Source organism: Dysidea avara, chromosome 4 (assembly GCF_963678975.1).
Source record: "Dysidea avara chromosome 4, odDysAvar1.4, whole genome shotgun sequence".
Classification (NCBI taxonomy): domain Eukaryota; kingdom Metazoa; phylum Porifera; class Demospongiae; order Dictyoceratida; family Dysideidae; genus Dysidea; species Dysidea avara.
The window spans coordinates 19,911,928-19,935,886 of NC_089275.1; the positions used below are offsets into that span (position 1 = coordinate 19,911,928).

Consider the following 23,959-nt stretch of genomic DNA (forward strand, 5'->3'; position numbering starts at 1 on the left):
TTTTAATGATATACTTTGAGTTCAACAAATTGTGTTAAAGGTTGTAATCCCTAACATATAACTGTTTTCTTCTACTATCAATGCTTTTCGTTACTCTTTTTTTGTATCCGTGGCATTCTTGTGGAACACTATTCCAGTAGACATTTTAGCCCAAAGCCAGAGATACTTCAGATCCAGGTTGAAACAGTTTTATTCTAGAGCATTAATTGTGATTGTTTAGTTTTGTAATTGTACTGTGTTTGTTGTTTTGTTTTTGTAGTTGTTGTTTTGTAACTGCATTGTATAGTATGTAAGGGTATCACCCAGGGCATCACCTTGTACAAGCATCTGCCTTTTGTGTATCCCTTTAAACAATTTGATAATCATAACAATCACTGATTTACACTTGCATGGCCTTTAAAGAGCAGGAAATCAGGATGAAAAAGAGAGGGAAAGGAGTATTTACATGCACAAGTGGTTTACATAATGCCGAATCAGTTTTTTTAAAGTTTGGTGTTTGTAAAAACTATACACCTATATGGTCTATTGTGCTGGAGCTACAGACTTTTCTACTGTATAGTTGCATTTTGGACTTCCCAAAATCAGTTTCAGCTGTGCATCCTTTTTAACGCAACTCAGCTATAGCAGTCTGCATGCATGAGGTAGTTGTCTTTAAAGGGAATTAAGGGTTGCAGGTCTTTATATTTCAAGTGTTAGCTTATATTGCAGTGCTTGGTCTACCCTGTTAGCTAGCCTGCACATGCTGTTAACTTGAATACATTCAGGAAAAGCACTGAGCTAATTATAAGTGACTTACTCTTCACTGTTCAGTTTGCATGCGCGGCTACTTGAACTAGAAGAGTAGGTAAAGGCTTGCATCCGTATACTCAGCCTATAGCTATAGCTAAAGTATTAACAGTGCGTAGCTATTATTGGATCAGAGACCTAGCACGTTATCTGGCAATATTTATGGGATAGGCAAAATGTAACACATACATTGTGGATTTCCAGTGGAAGCACAGCTTCCGCAGAAGCTATATATGTATGACATCATATAATACACAACACCAAATGTGCATGCAGTACTCCTCAGGAGACTACGTAGTGAGTAGATGATAAAGATCAATATGTCTACCATATGCCAATGCTGCACACTCGACTTGCACCACCAACAAGCTTCCCCAACATGCACTAGACAAAAATTATTCCCATAAAAATATAAGACAATTGCATCACAATAAAAATATTAATTATAAAATTTCACACACTAAATAAACAATAATTTAAACACACAATTTGTAATGCACAGCACTTGTCTTACACAAATAACCATTATATGATCACTGAAAATAATATATTATAAAAAGAACAATCTGAGTGTCTGCCAGGCAGGACAAAAGCTGACATACAATAAATTAAAATCATACATTGTTATTATACAGTTTTAAAAAATCATGTATTAAAAAAAAATTAGCTAGTTTTACAATATGAAAACGATTGCGAGTAGGGTTACACAGAATTTTAAAAAATTGACCTTGATTGTTCAAGTTTAATCAGATCCCATGCTTTCCTGCATGAGTAACTTGTTGGTACAAGTGCACGCCAACTTTAGCATCTCTTGTCCCCATACCCAATCGTCACAGTCGTTTCTTTTTTCCAGCACGGCAACATGGATTCCATGTGCTTGGCAGAAGTTACTGTGGCTATGCTCCCCATTGCAGTTGCCTTTGCACCTGTCGGTCGTGCATCTAGCATGAAACAAGTAGTGCGGAAATCGGTCAGCTTTATAATCGCAAGTGTACTCCCATTCACACAGAGCAGTTTTGGAGAACAATCTTGATTTACTATCCATCTCTGCCAACAGCTTGCTGCAGATAACCTTGCTCTTTGTAGGCATATCAGTTGGAGTGTACCTGCTGTGGTCAATTGCTGGATCTGGCTGGTCTGAGATAGAACTGTTGTTTGTATCATTGTGTTCATCCATGGCCTTGAGGGCATAGTAAAGAATATTGCCATTGAAGTTCGTTGTTACACTGCGCGCATTGTACAATCCACTATAGTACTTTAGCTGGTGGTGGCTTGGCTGGCAGCTAGAAGGCTCTGGTGGGACGATATTATCGGTCTGCGTGCTTCGAGTCGTCGCAGTGTCTGGAGTGTTCGTCGCAGAGTTAGGAAGCCCATTGTTGTCTAGATTGAGGACGACTGCAGTTTGTTTAGCCACTCTCAACAATCTCGCTTCAAACGAGCCAACTTGCAAGCACAGAAACAGGGCGAACAAGCATAAACGAGTTGTTCCACGGTTATATGACATAACTGTTCTTTGAATCATTGAATTGTAGATCTGATGATATTGATTGGACTGTAGCTAGTGATTATCACTGACTTTCTTTGTCAAGCAACTGTTACTTATTCTCATGATCAGCTGCAGATCTTTTTATACTGTGCTCATCCGGAAACTCATTTACCGTTCTATGTTCCAATTTACGTAGGCTTCGTCTTTCAGTTTGAATACTAGCTATATACTCGTGATGTACTGGCGTCGCTTAACCACAAACATAAATAGGACTTAAAGCGTGTTCTTTTGCATAAATCACTAAACTGTACGGGCAGTTTGTGCTCCTCACACGTTACACACCCAATGACAAATACACGCAAAGTAATATCCATGACTCCCACCGGCCTCATCACCCCGGCTGACTAAACACTGATATGGGTGTGCACTGGCTGCAGGCGCGGCTACTATTTTAATCAATTACCAACAAACTGATAAGTCTACAAATACAAAAATGACTCGAGTATTTATAATTAGCTATATAGATAACAAACGAAACTTACAGCGGCGTGACTATACAACAGCAAAAACATAGACCAAACACTTTACAACTGTAGCTGGTGAACCTGCGGCAAGATGGGGGCCTAGCACTGTGTAATTAATTTAGAGCCCGTCATTTGCCCAAGTGAGCTCAAGGAAAAAAAAACCAGATAGGCCTTCTTCTTCTTCTTCTTTTTTTTTTTTTTTTTTTTTTGCCTGCCAGGAAAACTACTTCATCATGCCAAAAACAAAAACTGCTTGTTGTGCACATATTGTCCTTGTTCTTCTAAATAAACACTGCGATCATCTGGTAGTTAACCATCAGTTAAGGAGAACACCTGAGGGGGGGTGGGTGGGCGATAGCCGCACGTTCCACGCCTGTCAGCCTAGAGAATGAACATGCGTTCACACTTTTGAACTATTAATAACCTTACTCACGTGACCAACACTGGTGCACATACATACTGTATTCCAGTGGGAGCTTATTTTCTGTCTAATTCGCAAGCTCAAACGACATAAAATACATCTCCCACCTCATACCCACCCATTAACACACTGACTAAACACTGATATGGGTGTGCAGCTGCAGGCATGGCTACTATTTTAATCAATTACCAACAAAACTAGAGCCACAAAAAGAGGTGTGGTGTTCCTAACAATAAAATACAAACACAACCGGGCCTATTTGAGGAAAAACATTTTTACCCAGGCCACTTTGTACCCACAGCCACCCAACCAATGAAAAAAAAATACTTATCAGATTCCAATATTCTTGGTTACAGATAGCTGGTTCTCCACCAAGTCCTCAACATAACCATCCTTTGCTTTATCTGACTTCCATCTTCCATGTTGTTTGAAAAGACAATCTGGTACACCTGCTCTCACTGCAGCCAATGCTCCTCCTGCACGAAAGCTGTGCAAGTCGAATCCAGTGTCCAAGGTCCTCCAGCTTCATACAGAACAGGACCCTCATGGTAGAGTAGCCTAATGAGCCAGATGGACGGAGCCTCTCATCTTCCTTGGTCTTCACAATGCCCCTGGATAAGAACAACTCACTGGAGGGATTGATTTCTGTCTGAGATATGCACCACTCTAGCATACCCACTGGACAAGTAAGAGAATGACTCCTGGAAATTAAGACCTCATTACCTTGCCTGTATGCATGGGTCTGTCTTACTGGAGGGTATAGCTATCTTGGCCATAATAGGGGTGACCTCAATCTCACAGGCTCTCACTCGAATAGCCTCATCGAATCTCATGAAGCCTGCAAAAGCAAGGAGGCTAAAGGTTGTGATTCTCATATTAGTAAGTGTTGGGTTTGCAAGAAAGTCCTTAACCAGGATCTCTGTACGCATTGGTTTTCTCTTCTGTATTGGCCTAGACCAGATTCTTTTCAGGCCTTGGAGGGTCTCCTGCACTGTGGGATTGCCAATTGGTGATGGGAGACCAGCCAGACCATGCACCCATGCTAGCACATTTACTGCTGCCTCTGCTGCTGACACTGATTTGAGGTTGTCACCAATACTCTGGAGATACAGTGCAATGTGATGCGGCTGTGCTGGAAAATGTTGTAAGGCATGTGTAGTTGCCCAAGTTTTCCGTTGCCGGTAGGCACCTGTGTATATACTTCTTAGTGGTGGAATCTGCTCTGCTGTGAAGCAGCGTGGATGGGAGTCTCTCTGCCAGCCTTACTAGCTCTGGATTATCAAGGTCTTTCAAGAGTGGCCAGACACCCACATCATATACATACTTGGCAAGGTTGGTAACAAAACCTGCCTTGCACAAATCTTTTTGGATATTCAGGCTGTCTCTCTCTGCATTTGCTTTTCCTTGAGTTGCACAGATGCCATCGTCCAGGTAGACTACTATTCTTAAGCCCTGACTTCTCCAATGCTTTAGGGGGCGTAACAATTTGGTAAACACAAAACAAGCTGTGGCTAGGCCAAATGGGGGACACAAAAAACATAGTACTGCTTAAAATAAATTTTAGTGATTATTCTGAGTTCTACAAATTGTGTACAAGGTCACACTCCCTAATATTAACACTGTTTTCTTCTACTATCAATGCTTTTTGCTACTCCTTTTTTGTATCCGTGGCATTCTTGTGAAACACTATATATCCATTATAGACATTTAATTAACCCAAAGCCAGGTCAAATATTTCAGATCCGATCCAGGTTGAAACAGTTTCTATTCTATAGAGTATTGTGATTGTTTAGTTTTGTAATTGTATTGAGTTTGTTGCTTTGTTTTTGTAATTGTTGTTTTGTAACTGTGGATTGTATGTAGCTAAGGGTAACACCTTGTACAGGCATCTGCCTTTTGTTTTCCCTTTAAACAACTTGATAGCTAATCATAATAATAATAACTGATTTACTCTTGCATGGCTGTAAAAGAGCAGGGAATCAGGATGAGAAAGAGAGGGAAAGGAGTGTTTACATGCACATATGGTTTATATATAAATGCTGAATCAGTTTTTAAAAGTTTGTGTTCTACATTTTCTGCTCAGACTGTAAGGTGTTTGTAAAAACTATACCTCTGCTGGAGCTACAGATCATCGACTTTTCTCCTATTTTGGTCTACCCAAAATCAGTTTCAGCTGTGCATCCCTTGTGCATCCCTTTGAACACAACTCATTTACCTGGCCTACATGCATGGGGGTGAGTTGTCTTTAAAGGGAAAATCAAGGGATCACGGATGCAGGTCTTCATAATCAAGTGTTAGCTAGCTACTTGGTAGCTCATATTGCAGTGCTTGGCCTACCCTGTTAGCTAGCCTGCACATATACTGTTTACTGAAATACATCCAGGAAAAGCATTGAGCTAAGTATCACTCTTTACAGTTCAGTCTGCATGCATGGTTACTTGAAAAGTAATTAAAGCTGGCATCATTGCTGTATCTATAGCTAGCTAAAGTATCAACTGCGCATATTAATTGGATCAAAGTGACTCAGCACGTTGTCTGGAAATATTTATGACCTCTTTGATCTAACACATGCATTTTGGATTTGAGTGGAAGCACATGATGCAGCTTACGCAGTATGACGTCATATAAACACCGAACGTGCAAGCAATATTCCTCAGTAGTGAGTAGCTGATAAAGACCAATATGTCTACCATATGCCAATGCTGCACACTCGACTTGCACCACCAACAAGCTTCAGAGTCCCGAGCATGCATTACACGAAACTTATTCTCGGGCTCGCAAAAATATGACAATTGCATCACGATAAAAATATTAATTATAAAATTTCACACACTAAATAAACAATAATTTAAACACACAATTTGTTATGCACAGCACTTGTCTTACACAAATAGCCATTATATGATCACTGAAAATAATAATATATTATAAAAAGAACAATCTGAGTGTCTGCCAGGCAGGACAAAAGCTGACATACAATAAATTAAAATCATACATTGTTATTATACAGTTTAAAAAAATCATGTATTAAAAAAAATAGCTACAGTTTTACAATATGAAAACGATTGCGAGTAGGGTTACACAGAATTTAAAAAATTTTGACCTTGATTGTTTGAGTTTAACCAGATCCCATGCTTTCCTGCATGAGTAACTTGTTGGTACAAGTGCACGCCAACTTTAGCATCTCTTGTCCCCATACCCAGTCGTCACAGTCACTTCTTTTTTCCAGCACAGCAACATGGATTCCATGTGCTTGGCAGAAGTTACTGTGGCTATGCTCCCCATTGCAGTTGCCTTTGCACCTGTCGGTCGTGCATCTAGCATGAAACAAGTAGTGCGGAAATCGGTCAGCTTTATAATCGCAAGTGTACTCCCATTCACACAGAGCAGTTTTGGAGAACAATCTTGATTCACTATCCATCTCTGCCAACAGCTTGCTGCAGATAACCTTGCTCTTTGTAGGCATATCAGTTGGAGTGTACCTGCTGTGGTCAATTGCTGGATCTGGCTGGTCTGAGATAGAACTGTTGTTTGTATCATTGTGTTCATCCATGGCCTTGAGGGCATAGTATAGAATATTGCCATTGAAGTTCGTTGTTACACTGCGTGCATTGTACAATCCACTATAGTACTTTAGCTGGTGGTGGCTTGGCTGGCAGCTAGGAGGCTCTGGTGGGACGGTATTATCGGTCTGCGTGCTTCGAGTCGTCGCAGTGTCTGGAGTGTTCGTCACGGGAGGAAACCCATTGTTGTCTAGAGGGAGGACGACTGCAGTTTGTTTAGCCACTCTCAACAATCTCGCTTCAAACGAGCCAACTTGCAAGCACAGAAAAAGGACGAACAAGCATAAACGAGTTGTTCCACGGTTATACGACATAACTGTTCTTTGAATCATTGAATCGTAGATCTGATGATTGATTGGACTGTAGTGATTATCACTTTCTTTGTCAAGCAACTGTTACTTATTCTTATGATCAGCTGCACATCTTTTTATACTGTCACTCATCCGGAAACTCACCGTTCCATGTTCCAAATTACGTAGGCTTCGTCTTTCAGTTTGGATACTACTCGTGATGTCGCTTAAACCACAAACATAAATAGGACGTTAAGCTTGTGCTTTTGCATAACTCACTGAACTGTACGGCCAGTTTGTGCTCCTCACACGTCACACACCCAATGACAAATCATCAGTACACGCAATAATAATATCCATGAATTCACTTAACGCATGACCCGGACACTTTTACTTGTGGTATTTAGAACTTGCCGCTTACCGTTGCCGGTTGGGAATGGGAGACGCTAACAAAGATGAGACCGAGGATAAGACCTCCTTAGAACTTCAGCATGACTTTACAGACTTTAGTGAAAGGTAAAAAAATATCACGAGTATTGGGTTCGCTAATTTTGCACAGTTCAAGAAAACCTGTCAATTTTTTTTCGTACCGGCTAAATTTTAAGCTGTGGGGAGATGTAACTCTGTTTAGTGCAATAGCTTAATTAAACAATGAATACTGGTACTAGTGTGTGTGGTGCATTGGGTATGTTTTCCTAACTCCAATATTTTCAGTCTGTCAAAAATGGGCGTGTTGTGTGAGAAAATGTGTGTTGATGGTTTTGCTGGGTTAGATGTAAAGCCCTTGCCTACCACCCCCAGTACAGAATGGCATAAGAAATAGAAAATGCACAGTTAAACATTAGATTGATCGTGTGTGTATATTATGTATGTATACTGTATGTACTTTCATGGTTGCAAGTGTATGTATTTGTGTTTTGTCATGTGCTTGTGGTGTATGTATGTTCCCTCAACCAGGGAAGAGCGGCTATGCCGACTGGTTTGAGTTTAAATTACAAATCAAATCTGCTAGATGCAGCTTAGCAGAATTAGGGGCTGATGCTTTTCTAATGTGTACACACTATTTTGTTTCCTTTGTGTCCATGAGCATGTTGGTTTGATGGTATTTTTGTCTGCATATTTGCCATTTACAGGCCTGGAGGGTTAAGCATGCGGATGTTAGTGTGCAGTTTTTGTAAACAATGGTTTTCTTGTATGTGTGTAGTGACAAATCAAATTAGGAATTAATTAATGTAATTAAACAGCTGATTTTGTTGCTGATGTAATGGTACTGCGATAATTACATAATTACATCAGTGCTCCTTGAGCTCGTGACTCGGGGAGAGCACCTATGTTGTTTATCAACAAACACTAATTGTCTGCTGGGCTGTGTGAAGTGGTGTTTCATCCATTCCAGGACACACACATTTAGTAGGCATCAGCTGCCCACATATTCTAGCATGGGGGAAGTTTGTGGTTTGTTTATATGCAATTCATGTCCAGCTGTGGTCAGAGTTGAAAGCACCACTTGTGATATCTGATTACCTTATTTCATCACAGAGATTCCTTAACTTTAGTGGGCTAAGCATTGGCACGTTTTAACCTGTCCAAGCTTTATTTTTGTACTATATGGCCTCTATTATACCAGGTGGAAAGATGAAGCACTAAATATGATGTTAGTGTTTTACATTCAGCAAAAGAAGTAGCTAAAGTGTTGTGTAAAATTATTGCACATGTTGCAAGTGTGATTATGTATAAAATTTACTAGCTGAGGTAAGCTACTATAATTAGTAGTGGCTTGGAATGCTTTGAACCTATTGAACAGTTACGTTTTACAGATTCTGTAGGGACTTTTTTGCTTCCTGTTTGCTTTACCCTCCCATGCTACTATTCGTCTCGTTCATAAAGATGTATTTAGGTATTAGGTTATGCTATGAAGGGGTCTTCAAGTTAGTGTCATTTTGCATTTTTTACCCATTTTTCCTGTTGATAAATATGCAAGCATAGTGTATATTAATAATGGAGGGTTATCTGTAGCGTTAGTAGGAGGTTGATATTTTAAGTCAGAATGTTGTTTGCTTAATCTAAGTCCTACTGTTTGATTTAACAACTGCTTTATGACAAAGATTAGTGAGGGTTATTTTTTGGTGTTACGATTTTGTTTATTTTCCCTAATCTTATGCAATTTCCTTTATACACTTTATATACATTTCAAACTCTATGTTGTAAGGTTCTTTTACTGTGTAGCAGATGTATTTGTTGGTTAATCAACAGCTGTTTGTGAAAAGTTTCTCCTTGAAATGTTTACTCGCCACACAAATTTATCAAAATTGGTGTCGTTTCTGTGTGCTGGTGGACTAAAGCAGTACCATCATCTCAAAATGTTACTGTTAATAGTAAACTATAGTAAAACTAAAAGTTCATCAGCAAGTACCTTGATGCAAAAATCTGTTTGCCAGAACTGCACATGTCATAGCACTCGAGCACATTATCAAGATAGTTGTGATCATGTGACCAACTGCCACACCATCATAAAACTGTCAGGTTCCTGGTATAGGTAGAAATTACAAAAGAAATTGTTTGCTGTGGGCTAAGAAACTCTGCTGGCATGTTGTTTACATAGTGATACCACAATGTTATTAAACATGTAAAAGTGTAATTGCAAGTGTAATAGTAGCATAAAACAACTAAGTCTCTATTACTACTCTGCAATTGTTCCTTACAGTGAAATCTTCCGGGGGCTCTTCTCTATGAGTGTTAGCAAAACTTGCATGTGCTTAACAGCATGTGGCCACTTGTATTGTTTTTAGATGAGATCATTCAAGTACTATCACTTTGTGTAATATAAGCAACTATAAAAGCACTACATCTAGTGAGTTAACTATTCTGCGATTATACAATGCTCACGGAATAGTTTGAATGGGATAGGTAAATCCAGCAAGTGGGGCTTGTGTGGGTGTGACTGCCTCAGTTTAGGCTCAGTACCCTTAGAAATATTGCGGCGAGTCCATATAGCCTACAATGTTTCATGACTCGTCATGTGCATCGAAGCTTTCTTGTTTATAAGTGAAATGTTTTTGTAAACGTGCAAAGTCTCCACTTCATACAACTCCATAAAAATAATACCTTTAAATTTTTTTCCCGCTGAGAATAGAATAAATCATAAAGCTCCTTCCCCTCATGATTTGTAAAAAGTTTTATCCTTGAAAAAAATGATAAAATGTACCTTTATATAATTGTGGATTATAATCAAATATTTAAAAGTCACTTTTGAAAATATTGTATATCTCAGCATGCATATGTATGTATTAAAAATCTTGCAGCATACGGTGAAGTCCAGAAGCATTTAACTATCATGTTTTTTTAGCAAAAGTTGCAACAAGTTTGTTGATGACGGTTTGCAAGAGTAGATGGCTAAAGGAACTTATTATACTATGAATCACATTGTTTGTGATGAAAGTTTGATCATGCCACATTCATGCTAGTGTTTCTGGATTTTTGGTATTTGCAATTACAGTGAATCATTCTAAAAGATCACTTGTGTACTAAGAGAGGTATCTTTCCCAGCCAGTTCTCTTCTGTTAGTTTGTTACATCATGTACCACCTGTTTCCTTATAAGGTTGTAAGCTATTATAGCCGTACAGTTTTAGAGGTATTCACTTGTTGCATAAGATTTTATTTTTTCGTATGAAATCACTTCAGCTATTATTCAGCTGTTTTATTGAATTAGTTTCATTTTTGGTAGGGAATCTGAAGACAACACAGAGGTGGCTACTGAAGATGAGGCAGCACTATATGCTCAAATCTATTTTAAGCCAACAGGCACAACAACAATCGGTAGGGTAAAGTTGCATGCTTGTTTATAACATATTCTTAAGAGGGAAAGGCAATTATCACTTACCATTGAATTCTGTATGTGTAAAGTGTCAATTTCTATATATGGTTAGTATAAGCAAGAGTACATAATAATAGAAGAGGGAGGAGAGTGTCTAACTCTCAATATAATCCATACAAACACACTGTGCTCCAACCCTCCTACTTCAATCCATAAAACTTCTAGTAATAAATCAGTACCTTTAAGTGAACAGAAGACTGTTGATATTTCTGCAGTAGAAGTGCTACAACCTCCTTCATAGAGCAAGCCATTTGTCACCTTTGGTGGTTATAGTTGATTGTGCAAGGTCTGAGCGCAGTGAGTTTGGTGAATCCACTGAAGTTAGACACTCTCCTCCCTACTCTATTATTATGTACTCTTGGTATTGTTATTTGTGACAAACAATTGAAAGATATGTAGAGGAACATGTTGTATATAGTAGAACTTCTCTTTAAATGACTGTCAAAATTCAGACTACTGGACAAGCTATCTCAGAAATCCAATTAGAAATCCATTAAATGGTTAGAAATCCTGAAATCTGGACTCATAGGGATAAAATTTTAGGGTTGACTCTAACACAATTAACGTTACTTCTGAAATTGGATAGTGTCTATATGACAAAATTTATATGTGCTTACTGGATGATCCAATGTAATAGAGAGGTTCTGCTGTATAGTAGGTATGTAAATTAGTACATGCTGTGCAGTGTCATTCAGTGTAGTATTGGAGCCAGCTGAGTCTGCAGACTAATGCAATACAATTTGCATGTGATGATGTCACTCATTCTAGTGCTTTTGAGTGGCTTTTTGCACCATTTTACACCTTGCATTGTCTTGTCATGTGCTTTGTTTACAGGTTCACTGTGGTGTTAATAAGGCTGTTCATATTTGTTTGTATGTGCTATTTAAGAAAAAAGGTCGCAAAAAGCTCTACGCTACCAAGCACCACTCTGTCTCATAACCACTTAAGGAAATGGTGATGATGTCAACCTGACATCAACGTCGTGCCTGACATGACGGCTTCCATGGACCAATGATAATTATGTATAGTGCCACTTGGCAATGATTACACCATTGCTTTGTTATTCATACGTGACAAGTGCATACCATGATGTGTACGTGCTGCGCTATTTCCCAAAAATGTGTAAATCATTTCGCTTATTCTCTTTATGAGACTTCCACTTTGTGCCACATATTTGCGTCGCAATAACAGCAGCCGTACATTTAGTCGGTGTTAAACACATGTTGCTGTTGTTCGAGTGTCATTGGAATCAGTACAGCAGACTTGTGTATGTATATGTGCGTCTTTGAGCATATGTATGTATTGCATTATTTGTCAAGCTTGTATCTGCAATACATGTTGTGTTACCACTATTCCTTAAGGTAAGATTTTCTCACTGTATTTTTGTATTTCTTGAAATCTTTATTAATCAATTCTTTGTTGCATTTCTCCGTGTACTATGTAAGACACTCCCTAACACGAATACATTAATTAGGACATTAAGTCATGAATGAATTTTGCCAATGTACCAATCAGTCCCTTACCACCTTATTGACTAATTGTGTTATTGAGTGTAGACTTGCAATTACATTTAGTTCTGTGAGGTTTGCACACATGAACACGTGTGTAAGGAATGCTCCGCATTATTTTGTAAGTAGATTATGGCACTAGTGCATGTGGCAAGACTTGTTACTAACGTAAACACGAACTTTTATGTCTGTGTGAAATGTTAGTGTGTAGGTATATATCCTTGTGTGTGCATGTGCTATCAGTACTTTGTTTGTATACACCATGCAGTGTATGGATTGTAGACAATTATGTACCAGTCGAAATAGTGAAGCAGGGAAAGTGTTCATTGACAAAGCAAGTCGGGCTATCAATTAGCATTGTGTCTGAGCGAGGGATGTAGCAACGCACTTAGCTTCCTGTGTAGTTTGATGTATTTACTCCCATTGGTTAATTAGATTTTGTAGTCGGACAGCTTGTAAGGTGGATCCATGTTTAAAGTGTTAACTTTGTTAGAAGAAGCATCCTAAATATAAGAAGTACGATGTTTTGCTGTTCAAAAATGCATTTTGTTAGGTTTGCAAGCCCTTTTTTGTAGCTGTAGTTTCGTAACATGTACAATAACTTTGTTAAGAGTAATGTGCTGAGCTCCACACATACATCCCGTCGATACAGAAACCACAACTGAAACCTTCAAACTGATACAATACATGGGTACCGATGGTTGTTTAACATCTAAACATGCGTCCACCCTGTTGATTTAATATTTTGCATCTATTTGTGTGGTACTGGTCATGGAGTCATGTACTATTTGCAGTTGTAATAGTTGTATGCAGTTGACATTTAATATTATTATCAACTTTAAAAGATTATTGTCATAAAATACACAAGTACAGACTTAGTAGATTAATAGGCTGTCAAGTGGCTTGTCTTTCATAAAGGATGCAAACAGCTCTTATGCTTGAAAGCATAGGCTTCAGTTGGAAAAAACTATTCCTCATTGAATAAACTGAAACTTTCAGTTTACGTTAATTTTATGTTAACCAAGTTGTATGTACAAGTCAGTTTACACTGGTCCCAGTTGATTTCTCATTGCTGTAGTACTTGAAGCTCTATTAGAATATTCGCTTGTCTTATAAAGAGGTCGGTGCGTGACCTACATGAAACCAATGTGTCTCCATCAGGATTTGTGTGGTACCCCATGGCATTTCTTACCAATGACTTAAGCTGTGATGTACAGTAATGTGATATTTGTTTCACTTTCTATATAAGTGAAACACTTAATTTGTTGGAAGCATAGATTATGCCTTTGAACTTATTATCGTACGTCTGGCCATTTTCAATTTGCCAAGTAACAGACCTGGTTATCTTCTATAAGATTACTGGTACACTTTTATTAAAAAACATAAACAACAGTTGCACATTCATTTCTAAGATACACTCATGTTGTAGACACTCTGCCTGCCTTGTAGACAGGGCAGAATGATATCACTCGTTTATTACTAAATTAAAGTTTCAGTATGCAAGGGGAATAAACCAGTCTGACTATGAATATATGCTAACGCAATTCTGAGTATTAGGTTAGTTACTGTTCCTGGGTTGGCTAGCTATATCAGAGACCATTCAGCTGATAAAGTGTGACAAATATAACGTAAGTACACTTATGCGCTTGCTTACTATCTCACTATTATCACATCACTATAATTAATGTTGTTTAACTACAGTTAAATACGTTGTTACATTACATAAACAATGGCTTGTACAGTATAGTCCTTTGTTTTGTCTCTAGTTGTAAAGCTTGTGCAATATAATACAATAAGGTTTACAGTTCATACTAATATGGTGCTGTTAACGTTTTTGTTTACAATCTACGTGATGCAAGGTGCAACTAAATTTTGGTGACTATTGCATGGTCAACATTTAGGCTATGGGATGCGACTCTAGTTAACTGTTATGTCACATGGCAAAGAAGAATCCATGGATATAAACCTTTTAGTTTATATTGATTTGAATGGTAATTCAACATGTAAGCTGAATGCATATCCTTTATATACTTGGGGGTTCTATTAAGTGTGTGAGTGAACAAAGGGATATATGTAAAAGCATGTGATGTAACAAGTGGGTGCCTTTAATTGTATTGGTTGAGCCATCTCTTAATTTCGTTTACTGTCCTAAAGTTAATTTACAAGATCATTTGTAGGAAGCAATTGATTCTATGTGGGTACTGGTGATGGTAATACTTTTAGTTTTGATAATGCTTAACAAAAGGAGTATGCAAACTCCTTGTTTTTGTGTATGCGTGTGCGTCCATTCAGTAAGTCTGAGACAAATGTCTTTGTTGTGTGGAACAATTAATGCTGCAGGCTATATTGTTTTGCTGCCGTCTGCTATGCATAGGCACGTAAATGCACACCCAAACAATAGCATGCTAGTATGCAGATTCATTGCATTTGTCACGCATGTAATAGACGTTAATGGAGGAAGTTGTGTTACCCGATCTGCAGAAGTTTATAAGACCTTTTTACCACCTCCACTGAGGGGAAACATGCTTGCAGTGCAAGGTTATATGTGGCATGCTAGGTATGTTGTTGTTTATATAGTACCTATTCATGACATCCTGTGAGTTTGAGTAAACCACACTAAAGTAATTATTATTTTAGTGGTATATCAAAACAGATGAAATTGATTGATGGACTTGGAGCAGTGACTTAGTCATGTGCTATTGGCAAGGGAAATTACTTAAAGAGTTTTACTTACGTTTATAGCAAGTTCAAACTAATCACAAATACTATATGCGATCTTGCAAACCTATGGCTTATACTTTTGTATACATGTGAAAACTTTCTACTTGTGTGCACCAATAAAAATGGAATTTGTTGACCATGCCCAGTCTTCCAACCAGGTGTATACCTCACAAACAGAAGAATGAAATTGAAGAACAACTAGCTGCCTAGAAAATGCAAAATTTGTGCTTATAAGGCAGTAGTTCTGTTTATCAATTATCCAGAATTGTTCATTTTCATTACGAACTGTAATCACTCGTTATGATGCTAATTTCTACATTGTTAATACCTGAACTGAAATATGGTACTAGAGTTTTCTCAGCTGTAAGCAATATGCTATTCCATGATTTATAATCCTGTACTTGTATGAGTTAAATTATATTAACACAAGTGGAAAGCCAACTGATGGCATGTCATATGCCAGCTAATTCTAACCATCGCTTTTACAAATTTAAAGTGCCTACCTACTTACCATACTTCCAAATCCCCAACTACATGACATACTGTTTTTTTTTTATCAGTTTGATGGATATATGTACACAATTCCTGGGACGTGCCCACAGCATTTGGTGGTTGGAACCAGCCACCACTGAAATAAAATAGCTACCACTACTAACTCAATAACAACTACAAATTTACTTCTAACTTATGCAAATTAAGTCCCCTCACTTTCTAACCTAAATCGTCTGGACTTTTCCCTGTTTCTTGTAGCCACCACTAGTCTAAACCTGGGCACATCTCTCAGCTTCTACTTGAGGTTTTAGTTTAAGTACAATGCCTGTAAAAGCTGAACTCATTGATAAGACAGTTACTAAAACACAGCTACTCAGGTCATTACTGATTAACCTGCGCTGCTATACTTATTATAAATTTGTGCCAACACGTTATCATATATGTTTCACTTACCTTATTGATGCCATGAATTTCAGAAACATCACAGTGAATGCTACAGTTCTACATAGCTACACACTTTTTGTAAAACTGATTATAATAAATTGGTTTGGCATTCTGTGTGGCCTTGTGTTCAGTCTAAACTTTCACAATAATTTGTGATGGCTTTGCATTCAAGGAGATGGTTAGCAATATGCATACCAGATGCGTATTGTGTTAAACAAACACAAACTAAGTGGTAATTAGTGGTCATTAACACGTGTGTGCATAAAAGGTGTACATTAAAGGATTCACCAGTTGAAGCCAATTTTCCTGTTTTTAATGAATGTCAATTAAATGGGTGTTGACTGCATGCATGCCGTAGTCAAGTGACTAGCTTCCTGACTAGCATCAAAACAATTCTATTTTTGTACTATCATGTATCATGTGCCTTGTGTAGCCTTTGGGGTAGAGGATAACTGCTCATGCATTGCAGCTCTAAAGCCTGAAGTGTATTAGTGTTAAGAGTTGTTGAAAACTTTCATGATCTGCATACTTTCCCATCAGTCCTAATAATTTGTTAGCAGTTTCAGTGCCGAAAACCTGCCAAATTTATAAGTATTTGTTATGCTAAACATCGTAGAACGTGTTTCATTTCAGTCATCGGACATAAATTTTCAGTTCTCAAACAAAAGTGTGCTATTATGTGAATAATTCCACTCTTGGCACACAATGTCAACTCCTCCCCTGGTGGTGCACGTAATGCAAGCAAAAGTAAACAGCCAAGTTGTGAAAAAAGGGTGCCGCAACCTTTGATAACCTGGGTGAAAAAGTTGTGTAATTAAAGGTGACGTTATTAGCATTAACATTATTACAGCCACCACCTTTGCAACGTTTCACTAAGGCCTTTGATAGTTGCACACTTTTTTCACAGCTTGGCTGTTGTTGTTTTTTTTTGCGTCAATTATCAATAACCAGAACAAAACCAATGTAATAATTGTGGTTTTATATGTAACGCTCACATTTTAAAGTACCCATAAAGAATTTTTAGATATATGATACGAAAACTTAAAGTGACATTTTAACAGTATTAAGGTTAATAGTTCCAGATTTGACTTTTACAGGAACACAAGACTTGAACGGTTCCATGCATTCCTGCTGCTTGGTAGCTAAGTAATGGAAAACTTGTGTGATGTCAGAATAGAAGCCTTTTATTCATGTACACCTTCATTAATTGATTGTTTCCAAACATTGTGCTTCAAGACAATTCAAATGATGAATGGCTTTAACATCAATTAACTTGTGGGTAGGACTTTATATTACTGTAGTTTCAATACTTGTTGAACATTGTTTGCACTCAAATGAAACCAAACTACAGAAATCTCATCGAATTAGTGACCACCTACTAAATTTTTTCTTTTTCAAATATCACACATGGGAAGTGTTTGTAAAATGAAGAACACTCAAAACAAAACTAGCTAAGCGTTGTATGCACAGAATAGAAAACTGTGTATCCATTCACTGGATTGGACTACTGGACTCAATTTTTTTTCTTGCTTTTTATAGCCAGACTTAACCACAATAGTGTTTTAGAAATCATCACCATTCACCACAAGACATAAAATTTTCACACTACTCACAGAAACTGGACTAAATCCACAGTGTAGTTTGTTATCGACAATAATTTGCCTGCTAACAATGATGCAAGCACTGTGTGCACTGGTAACACTGGTAATGCATCTGTCTGTTTTCCCCTAGCCTCTTATGTAGAATAGCACACACTGATAAGTTTTACACCTTGTATGCATTTACATTATCTAATGCCTATAGCCTTTCAGTAGTTTGCTTGCTTACCCTAGCTTTGCCAACTCTTTAGCTCTTTGGTTTATAATGCTTGTAAATAGCAACGAGTGCAGAGTTGCAGTTACCCAAGAGAAACGCTTTCCAATGCGCACGCTTTCAAACAAGAAGGTATTAAGGCTGCACATATTTGGAAAAACTACATAGTATAACAAGAGTTCAACTGATTAATTATGCAGTCATGCCATTAAAAGAACTAAAGCTAAGTTAGTTGTATGTGCCTCTAATATGCGAGGTAAGACACATAGAGCCCTCCATGTGTGGTATACTAATTGTTTTAGTGGTTGAAAAAGGTATTTGAACAAACTTTATGCGAGTCCAGTAGAATAGACAGTGTTGGGGGTAATAAGTAATGCGTTATGTAATAATTATTACATTTGTGGTAACGAAGTAATATAATGAAATATGCTGTAAAAACAGGTAATATAACTCAAGTTACTTACTTGCAAATGTAACACGTTACCTAAGTAATAAAGTTACTGTAACGAGTCTAATATTACGTAATATTACGAAGTTACTTATCTCGTTAGTAATCCACTGAGTGACACCTAGCCACTACGAAGTAACGAAGCCTACTGAATGTAGCTTATTCACCAGCTTCTTGCTTATAACCAAGATTTGCACATTGTCCAACAACGCAATCATGTCATGTGATAAGGTGGTAGTTTCACACGTGACAGCTTAAGGCTGTGGACACAGTAATATAATATGTAATATTATTATAGTTACTTTATTACATAGGTAATATGTAACTGTAACTAAATAGTTCAGTTGTAAATAATATGTAACGAGTTACATTTAAAAGGCAACTGTCTATGTCATGTGGATGTCATTTGAAAGAACCAGCGTACGTAAGCTTGTGTCGTACGTTGAAAATCTTATAGAGAGCAGGAATATCCAAATATTTTCTATTCGTACAGTCAGCAATGGTCAGTCGTGTGTGGAGAGGAAGTGGCTAGATATGTGGGCAGGCATCTATTAATAGCAGTTAACATTACGTATATCATAGATGAACCAATATTACTGACTAGTTTTAAGCATAAAATTAAGTGTCTGAATAACCACTTCTTGTTTGCTTAACTAAAGATCTTGTGACTGCAACTAAGCAAAAATTATATATAGTCCCTGTGCTACAGTTCTGTACAGTATGTCTATAGGGCAACCAAGTTCCTGTTTATTGCATGCCAGGTGTATGATGTAACCAAAGAGGGCACTGGACCACCCTCAATACTGACAACTTGTGGTTAACTACCAGACTCATTTTATCTTCAACCTCTTGCTTAGGCAGGAAAGTTTGGTTTTATGGTTGCAAAGTCTGTGATGCCATGTTCTAAAAATATTCTGTACTGGTATCATTCCCATGGTGCCTTTTGGCAATGAAAAACCACAAGTTAATGCCAAAGTTTGTTGTTATCTCATATTACATAATATATAAAGTAAAGTTGCATGTGTGTGGTCGCAGCTGCTAGTGGGTATAGACTGGAGGTGAAACAGTATAAATCTTGTTTTAGTGGAGATGCCTACTTAATGAAACCCTACTATGATGTAGTTGAATATCTTCCCATTGTTTGATGGACTATTATCCTAATATTGCAATTAATTTAGGAACTTTTCAAGCATCTGTTGATGATGATAAAGTGGTGAAAGGAGTCCGCTATTTCAACAAAGACCACAACCTGTTACCAAACAGCAGAAGAAATAGTGAATTTTATGCAGAAGACAAGCAGTTTGTGGATTATGTGGCATTTAATGACGGCGCTGATAATATCAATGAAGTAAACCCTACCAACCCAGTATTTAACATTGGTGAACGTCCAGTGGATTATCAACATGGTAAGATGAGTTAGATGTACTTTAATGGTTTGAGGTGTCAATAATGAGAAAATAATAAAGAACTGGAAAACGCTTCTATATATAGAATGGCATGGTAAGTGAAAAAGAAAGGTGTTACCCAGTTGTGAAAACTAACATGCATCGTTGGCATATTAAAGGAATTCTTGAATGTTTGTGTGTTAATCTTGTGTACCACATGCATGCTCATTGTTTGTCCTTACATGATTATCATTAAACAGCTAGTCACTTTCTGTGTGGTAGATAGTCTGAGTATGGTTATTACAGATCCTGCCTTGTAATGATTTCCGGAATTCAATTGCATGTATTACCTGCATACATACATAAACAGGCCTGCGTTGTGGTTTGTTGGTTATGATAGTGTAGTCTGTATAAGTGTGTGGTGTGTGTATGTTTGCATGTGGTGGTGTGCTTGGTGTTGTGTGTTAATGGTGAGTTACCAGTGCCTGCTATAAGTTCCCACTAATTGTAAAACATGTGTATTCCAATAATTGGTAGTGCTGTATAGCTTCTCTCCCTGCATGACAAACAAAATCTTGATAGTCCAGCTAAACTAATACGATTTGATGCATGAGATTTTTTATCATAATAGCTGGTTTGTAGCATATATGATGATGATACACACGTAACTATTTACATGTATGTTTATAGCATTTTTTGTTTGCTATAAATGGACATCTGTCTCCTTCACATTGGCATTGGGGATGTCGTTTAAGCTGTCAATTCCATGTGCATGTAACTCCTTGTTCTGTTTTTCTTTTCTTTTTCATGTTTATATTACACAAACATTTACTATGTGATGTTGTGTGTGTGTACATGTAGTACATGTATGTGATGATTGGGAAGCATGTTAATGATGAACAACAGATAAGTTGAAATTGATTATCCAAACATGGAATAGAAAATATATACTGCATATCTGTGCATTGCATGTTATGTTGAGGTGGGAAATGAATTCATACTTAAGACTGAAAAGAGTAGAAGGCCTTCTTTTATATTGATTCCAATATATATGAAGGTTGATTTCACTGTACATAAAAGGAAACCTTTCATGCATTACATCATTGAACTGTTATGTACATGTGATGTTGTGTTACATTGTTATAAAGTGTTCCTATTCCATAGTGTGTTTATATAGGATAGTATTAAATAGTGCATGACAAACTTTCACGTTGACAAGGGATTTTGAAATCTCGAAATCTCGGCACAAGCAATCTGTTCCTATAATGGCATGTTGTTTTCATGGTATATGTTTTAGGTGGTTCATTGTACAGGGCTATCATTTTATTGTCGGTATTGAAGACTTCTTCATGACTGAATTCAGGAAAACATGCCTGTATTTTAAGAGGATAGTCTGCTTTTACAATCCAGGCATGTTTTCCTGCATATTTACTGGCACATAGTTATCTATTTGTAATAGTATACGTAAATATGTACTTGGTGAACTTTTCAATGTGGAATACATGCAGATATATCATGACATTTTGGCTGGGTGTCAATATAAGCTGTGTTAGTAAGAAAGGTGGTTAGGCTTGGTAGTACGTATGTTTAGTAACACAACTGACAAGGTATGGGGAACATTTAAAAAATTATAGGCTGAAATTAAGGACTTGATACTCGTGTATAATACAGCTAGCAAGTCACAGGTTCAGTATCAATCTACAGCATTACGCTACATAGAGTGACAATGGATATATCAAATCTCCAGAGGACAAAAGCAGACCTAGCAGTATAATGGTAGGAGTATTTGGACAGCATGGATGCAGAATTAAATGGCTGAAATACGCAAGCCTAGTTTACTGTAAGCTACTGTGTTGTATACTTGGTTTCTATATGACTATAGCAAGCAAGCAAGCTCTCGTATCCCCTTGAGGAATTCAAAACTGTTTGCTGTAATATTCAGTTGTGTATTTAGAAAATTTCAAATCTCAGTTATATACAATTTATACGTAGTTTTGTAATATATTTTATGTCAATGACACATTTGCTACATACGTTCTAACAAAATTAACCCATCACTAATTGTATGCACTGGCCATTTGCTATAACAGAACAGGATTGCATGTATTTAAATCTCCTGATATTTTTTTTTTTCACAGACATAATTACAATTTTCTTTTGATATGCCCACTCAGTGATAGATACAGGAGGGTTGCAATAGTTTCAGCTGAACCCCCTTTGAAAATAGTGCATGCCCCTAATTTATTTACGATTCATGTGGGTGACGATTCGCGATCTTGTGGGTGATAACATCACCAAGAGTTATACATACGTAGTGTATTATATAGAACTTTTTCTACTGGCCAAACTTCATACATTTGTCTTTGAAATCAGCATTATGTCATTCAACAGCAGGTAGTTACCTTTTTTTGGTCTTCGGCTTGAAGCTTGTAATTCCAGAGTGGAACTCCCCTTTCAAAAAGTCTGGATCCACCCCTGACGGTTATTGAAAACTTCCTCAACCTGAAACTACCTCTGAAAATTTCTAGATCTGACACTGCCACTATTGAAGTAACCGGTGTCACATTATTTTAATTAACATGTTGAATTTTCTACAAGAAGACATTGGCTTGATTCATAGCTCAACAACTTTCTATAGTTAGGAGAATTATATTGATAAAACTTTGTTCATTGACAAGCAATTCTATCTGCTGTTGTGGTAGTCTTTGATGGGCAAGAGAGGAGCAGCATCCTGCAGTGTAGTATAGAGATCTGGTTGGTGGTTGAGATTTGAGACCGTGATGTTTTGCATAAGTTTTAAAAGGTAACCTATGATACAAGTGACATTGCATCATAGATACTCTGTCACAAATGGTTTAGTACTTTATTACTCCATATATCTCTATGGACTAAGTGTGTATGTGCAGATCAGATAGTTAAGGTGATACAAGCTATAAAGATATTTACTGCATGAATAAATGTCCATTCTACCTGATTGAAGGCTGGGGACTTTTCGGGCTAGAACATGATCTCGATTAGCTTTTTGTTACCTTATTCGATTAAATGTATAATGTATGTTCTATTCTACACGAATTTTGACATGCATGGATGACCTGTTGTTTGACTACTTTGTACCAAACTTAGAGCTGTTTGTTAATTCAAGTCACTGAATTTGCAGTACCCTGAATTTGACTTCATCACTATATGACTACAAATAGAGTATATCAAGTGTCTGGGTGATTACCACAATTGATTCAATTGTCAATCACAAGTTAACAACAGGTGTTGGTTGCTATGGTAATGGTGCATTGTATTGTTAGTATGTATTCCCTAGTAAATGTTAACAGCTATCTGTTGGTCAGCTTAGATCTCATTTTTCTACTCATGTTATACGTATACAGAAACTGAAGCTAATGCAAGTCATGTTGTAGTTTTTGCTGATTTGCAAGCACTAAGCATATGAGACGGCAAAAGCCTCTTTCTGGTTGGTACCTTGGTACCTTAGAGTTTTTGTGTAGTCTGTAAATTCATGTGATAGTGTGGAAGTATTTGCATGTGCAATAGCTTGTTTCTAGAATGTCCACTGCTCTTTTCTTCGTGGTTTTAGAATTTATATTCAGTTTGTACAAACATTGACGTCACAGCATGGAAGTGGTGCAGCTTGCGTGCATTGAATAGACTGTGTCATTTTGTGTAAGTATGAAGTTATGCAAGCTCATTTCAATTTGTTTCTAGAACCTTCACTACTTGACAAAAGCTCTGTGTGCCGAATTTAACTGGTACTGCATGGATGTGATAGAATGGAAGTGATGTATTTTGAGCATGCATAGAGTATACACACACTTATGGATAGGAAATGAATAGATTGGATGCAATAGCTTAATGTGTAGATGTGTGTGTTAGCAAGCACTGAAAGGAAATTAGATATGCAAGAGCTGGTATTTTGAGTGGGTGTATGTTGCTGCATTTATATGTATGCTTTTAGTTCCACAGAGGCCATAGTGTATTCATTGCTAATTGAGATATAATAGCCATCAAAGACAGTGATGTGCATGATTTTTTTTAATAACTCTCCTTTTAATTGTACTGGAACACATTGTCTATGCTAAAAATGTACTGCGGGTTTTAAGGTATGCTATTGGACCTTGCAACAAAACATGCAATACATCAGGGTTGTTCTCAAAGTAGGATAAATCAGACACGTTAGTTTTAGTTGTATGTTTTA

General features: G+C 37.3%; 1 protein-coding gene across 2 annotated transcripts in view; it reads left to right on the top strand.

Annotated features, from left to right (window-relative positions):
• Positions 1-7,433: 7,433 nt before the first annotated feature.
• LOC136254137 (uncharacterized) overlaps positions 7,434-23,959 on the top strand; it is a 35,963-nt gene continuing 19,437 nt past the window's right edge. Inside the window, exons 1-3 of one of the 2 annotated variants that reach the window (XM_066046814.1) lie at positions 7,434-7,586; positions 10,796-10,887; positions 19,549-19,776. In XM_066046814.1, the coding sequence (XP_065902886.1) occupies positions 7,507-7,586; positions 10,796-10,887; positions 19,549-19,776 (400 nt within the window). In that variant the 5' untranslated portion in view covers positions 7,434-7,506. Of the gene's footprint in view, positions 7,587-10,795; positions 10,888-19,548; positions 19,777-21,159; positions 21,596-23,959 lie in introns of those variants that run through there. The other variant, XM_066046815.1, reaches the window with a different exon arrangement.